Source organism: Penaeus monodon, chromosome 18 (genome assembly GCF_015228065.2).
Source record: "Penaeus monodon isolate SGIC_2016 chromosome 18, NSTDA_Pmon_1, whole genome shotgun sequence".
Classification (NCBI taxonomy): Eukaryota; Metazoa; Arthropoda; class Malacostraca; order Decapoda; family Penaeidae; genus Penaeus; species Penaeus monodon.
In genome coordinates this window covers 27599793-27604792 of record NC_051403.1, presented here as the reverse complement: position 1 = coordinate 27604792, position 5000 = coordinate 27599793, and the positions used below count along the sequence as shown (strand labels likewise).

The 5000-nt window shown below is 35.9% G+C and overlaps 2 protein-coding genes across 4 annotated transcripts in view; one reads left to right on the top strand and one right to left on the bottom strand.

Annotated features, from left to right (window-relative positions):
• Positions 1-2925, bottom strand: part of LOC119584360 (NFU1 iron-sulfur cluster scaffold homolog, mitochondrial-like) — a 23847-nt gene extending 20922 nt beyond the window's left edge. The window contains exons 1-2 of the mRNA XM_037932931.1: positions 2832-2925; positions 98-181 (exon numbers count right to left, since the gene is read on the bottom strand). Coding sequence (XP_037788859.1) covers positions 98-114 — 17 coding nt within the window. The 5' untranslated portion in view covers positions 115-181; positions 2832-2925. The remainder of the gene's footprint in view (positions 1-97; positions 182-2831) is intronic.
• The window catches only part of LOC119584359, a 15095-nt gene that overhangs the window by 1498 nt on the left and 8597 nt on the right, over positions 1-5000 (top strand). For all 3 annotated transcript variants that reach the window (XM_037932928.1, XM_037932927.1, XM_037932929.1), the window contains exon 2: positions 2851-5000. This exon is cut by the window's right edge. In XM_037932928.1, coding sequence (XP_037788856.1) covers positions 2851-5000 — 2150 coding nt within the window. The remainder of the gene's footprint in view (positions 1-2850) is intronic.

Below are 5000 nucleotides of genomic sequence, written 5' to 3'. Positions count from 1 at the left end.
GGAAAATAAGCTGAAACACATAGACTTATTGGCAGACAGTTTCCTTAAACAGGATTATTTCTCTATTACTCCTAGATGGCACTGCATAATGACATACCTTGGCCTCCCCCTCATCAGAGGGAGCTTGTTTCTTTCTGGTAGTAGTAAATCCTTTGTTTGGTGTTTCTTTTAGATACAAACACTGAAAGTGAAGAGAAACCTTAATTTTTTTTCAAACTTATTGATAAGATAACAGTTGCAAGCTATTTGGTGCTATTACAGCTAAAAGCAATTTGGTGTAATTACAGGTACAAGCTATTAGTGTTGTGCTTGAAGTACCAAATGAGCCAGGTGCAAATAGAAACTGCCATAGAATGCCAATATTACTAGCCACTAGCTAGTAATACTGCAACTAATGGGTTAAGGTATACTGGAAACAGATTTGAAACTAAGTCTGAAATGTGTTGTTAATCAGAATTTTGCATGCCAGCAATGTTTGTGCATGATGTGGCATTATCCTACATATGTATGTATGTCAGGGCAGAATCCAAGCTTTTTATGTTGGAGATCTCTGGCATTGATTTGCCTCCCAGGTAAGTGCACTGGGATGAAATTAGCTTTTTTCAGTAATCACTAATAAAATGAAACCATGTTAAGTGCTTGGCTTATGTCTTTTAGGTAATCACTAATCTATGTTGTTACGCAAGGCAGTCCTCCTCCATTTTCAATGAAGTATTAAATGAGTCCTTTGATATTTAGAAGTGAATTAAATTGTAGACTCATGAGGTCATGTGAGCTAATGAGTTAAGTTGTCAAAAAATTGATCCTACAGTTTTAACCAGTAAGTCAGTCAGTAGAGATAAGGAGGGTTCATTAGCACTTTCTACCCTTCATTTCCAGTTACGAGGGTTGCTTTTGAAGATCTTTTTGACCCATTCATAGTTGTCTGATGGATGTCATCATTCACAGAGAGCTAAGTATTCAAATAACCAGAGTTGGCAGTTGTCCTGAATTGTGTGTGTTAAGATAAGTAACTTAGTCCTAACAGATATGGGCATCTCCAAATACTCTCGTTCTGAGAGTTTGTAACTCTTGATGTCAGGTCAGCCTATCAGTCCACTTCCTGGTCTGACAGCACAGAGTGATGAAGTTATGTTACTAAGGTATGTAAAAGTCTGTGTGACTGTGATGTCTTTGCTGCAAAAAAACAGTCAGACAAATATTGACTAGCAGACCCTCAAAGTAATAGATCTTCGTCAAAGAGACCTCTGGACCCAAGGACTGCCTCCTGCCAAGTGCTTTAAAAGCTGCCACGAGAGTCTACAGAATTTCAGGTGATATAGAAACATCATCACCATAGTCAAGGTCTGTAACCTTAATTCCATGCTTACAGGTGTCAGTACTGTAAGGAACATTGTATTATGGTTCTGATGACAGATGTCAGTGTGTATATCCCAGTTGTCATGATGTATTTGAAGGTAAGGGAGGATGGCACCTTGTGTGTGTGTGTGGGGGGGAGGGGATTATGGTCATAATAATAATGACAATAGTAGTAATGATAATAATAATGATGATGATAATGATAATAATGATGATAATTATAATGATAATAATGAGGATGATAATTATAATGATAATATGATAGTAATGATAAAAGGATAATGTTAATCAAGGTAATAATGATAGTGAGGATAATAATGATAATAATAAGTTAATGATAATGATTATATAAATAATATTGGTAAGGATAATTATTGTTATAACTACAATAAAAACAACAAAAACAATTATGAAAAATAATAATGATGGTAATGATAACTATAATGTTAATGATAATAATAGTAATGATAATAATAGTAATGATAATAGTAATAATAATAATAGTAATAATAATAATAATACTAGTAATAATAATAGTAATAGTAATAATATTGATAATGATAATAATATTGATAATGATAATAATAATAATAATAATAATGATAATGATAATGATAATAATAATAATGATAATGATAATAATGATAATAATAATAATACTAATAGTAATAATAACGATAATGATAATCAAGATCTTGATGATGATGATGATATTGGTAATATTAATGGTGAAGATAATGATGAGTAGTAGTGGTAATAATAGTTGTTATAGTGATAGCAATAAAATACCCAACACTAACCATCACCACATATTGCCTCCCTACCTTTTCTACACCTTCCTTCCCCTACCCCCTCCTTGTCTGTTTTACCTGGTATGCAGTCAGTGTTACAGGTTTAGAAATGTATGGCAGGCTGTAGGAGTAGTTGGACTTTTGCTCCAGATAGTACATTCTAGGTAGAGAGAATATATAGATTCTTGTGATCTCTTGCCAAATAAGAAAGCAGTTCAAGCTTTTCTTGCCAGAGCAGATGTAAGTTTGTTGACCTTTGCTGGAGCATGACTCAGTGAGACTGCGGCGATTACTTGACAGTGGGCCACTAATGTACCAGACTGCAAGTTGTAGGGCATCCATCACAGATCACAGCAAGTTTTAAGTGAATGTGGATTGAATAGAGCTAATATAATCATGAAAAAAGAAGCCCCATTTTAAAAGCCATTGAAGAAGTTTTCCCAGTAACATTTACAAATGGAACTTCAGCACAGGAGTTGGTGTAATTCACTGGTAGAATGCTGACTTTGTAATTACAAATTTTTGTCAGCTATGCTGTTATGGAGTACTAGCTTTATCTGGGATGATGAAGCAACATTAAAGCCATACTACTTTAGTTATGAGTCGGTAGAGCATAACAATATTAGATGCTATCATGTTTCATCACATATGTATACAATTTTGTCTTAGTTTTTCACTTACTATTGGCAATGACTTGCAGGCCCATGGGATGTAGGCTTCCCCTTGGAATGGTGGAGCTGGCTAGGTGGAAGGATTTCCAGCATGACCACATTCCTCTTGACGACCCTAGTCCTCCCTGGTGAAGCTTTAACATATAATGAGGATTCTCTGCAATTTGCAAAACTGTACCACTGCATAAATGTTATTGGCAGCAAGTCCATGTGCAATGTGTTGAATGCAGTGTGGAGCAAGGAGAACCTTGGAGAAGAAATTCAGACTTTAAGGCATTATTGCAGGATCAAATTATCTTGGACACAAAAGGACTTAAAATTTTTTGATATATTAGAGCAAAAGTATTTGGACAAGGATATCTATAGTGAGGTTTATGATATTTGCTACTTGTGCAAGGTGTTGGAAAATGTTCTTGATCACGTTTATTGTCAACTGGATCGTGATTGTCAAAAGCACATTAAGAAACTTAAAAAGAAAAGAAACAAAGTGTGCCATTACTTTGGGCACATGGAGGGAAATCTGAGCAGAGAGATAGATCAGTTTAAAGAAACTATAAGATCCATTTATAAAGGTGTTGGTAAATGCCTTGATATTGATTTTTCTCAGAACATTACAGAGATGGAACACATGCTGACTGAAATCTTAGATACTAATTTTGTAATTGGTGAGCAAGTGAAGGAGATTGAAACATTTGAAGAAAACAAACGATCTAGTATGATCATCCAGGGGCGACAGGAGTTGGAAGCTCAGTACAGGAAACTCCGAGTTCTTAATCCCTGTACGTGGATAAATGACAGTAATGACAAAGTCCGCAGATTTGAGGTTGACAAAATCTTTACACCCTTAAAGCTTGAGGGTCAGAGGGAAATAGAGCTGAAAGACATTTTTACTGCTAAAATGCGAAGAGATGCCATTTTGCCCCCAATCTTGATATACAAGGGTTTGGCAGGATCTGGCAAATCTGCTTTGTGCCGCTACTTGATCTTTAATTGGCATACAAGGAAGGAGGATATTAACATGCTTAGCTCATTTGACCTAGTTTTCCTTGTAGAAATTAGGCGCATCAGATGCAGCAAGGTGATAGATTTCCTTCAAGGGATTGTGCTCAAAGATACATGTAAAAATTTAGACTCTAGAGATGTTATATTGCTACTGAAAGGCCTAGATTTACTTTTTATTATTGATGGATATGATGAGAGTGGAGAGCAGGCCAAGAAGCTTGTCCAAGATATTTTGGCCATATTCAGTGAGCATCGAATCATAATAACAACACGACCAGATTACCACGAAGATGTAATCAACTTGGCAAAGAGATATGCTCCATATCAGTCGGTAGAAGTTTGTGGGTTCGATGATAAACGGAAGAAGGAGTTCATCACTAAAGTGTTCTCAGTGATAGAAGAGCAAGATAAATGTATGAGGCAGACCATAAAGTTTCTGAATTACCTTGACAAGCGTGGATATGCTCTGGATGAGCATCTGAAATTACCTTTGACTCTGGCACTACTCATATACCTTTGGAAGGAAAGTCCAGGAGTTGTAAATAGTGTTACCTCTGCTACCAGACTCTATATGGAACTCTTTGGGTTGTGCCAAAAAAAACTAGCTGAGCGTTTGTGCTGTACAAAGGGCTTCAGGAGCACAAAACTTTACTCTCACCTTGGTGATCTCATCCTCTTGCTTGGGCAGCAAGCATGGGTAATGCTCAAAGATGCCAAAAATTTAGTTGATAAAGATATATATTATATACTTGAAAAGGAATGTAAAACTAGAAATGTTGATGTTACTGAACTGATGTCTGCCTTTCTCATGTGTCATATTGATGAGGATGATGAAGAGCTAGTGTATGAATTCCTACACAAGACGCAGATGGAGTACCTTGCAGCAGGATTCTTAGCTGATAAAGTAAAAAAAAAAAAAACAACTCTTGAGGAAATTAAACAAGACATTGGGTACAGCAGTTGGAGGCATCACCAAGAAGTTCTGAAGTATCTTACAGGTCACCTTGCTATTTATAGCCAGATAAATCCAGATATTCTTAAAATCAATTTTCCACATTTATCAAAGTTATTTAGAATGGCAGAGATAGAAAGTAACAATTACAATTACTGGTGGAATTTAGTTGTTGAATCACTTTATGACTCCTCAGTATGTAAAGGTATTGCTCAAGACCAGTTG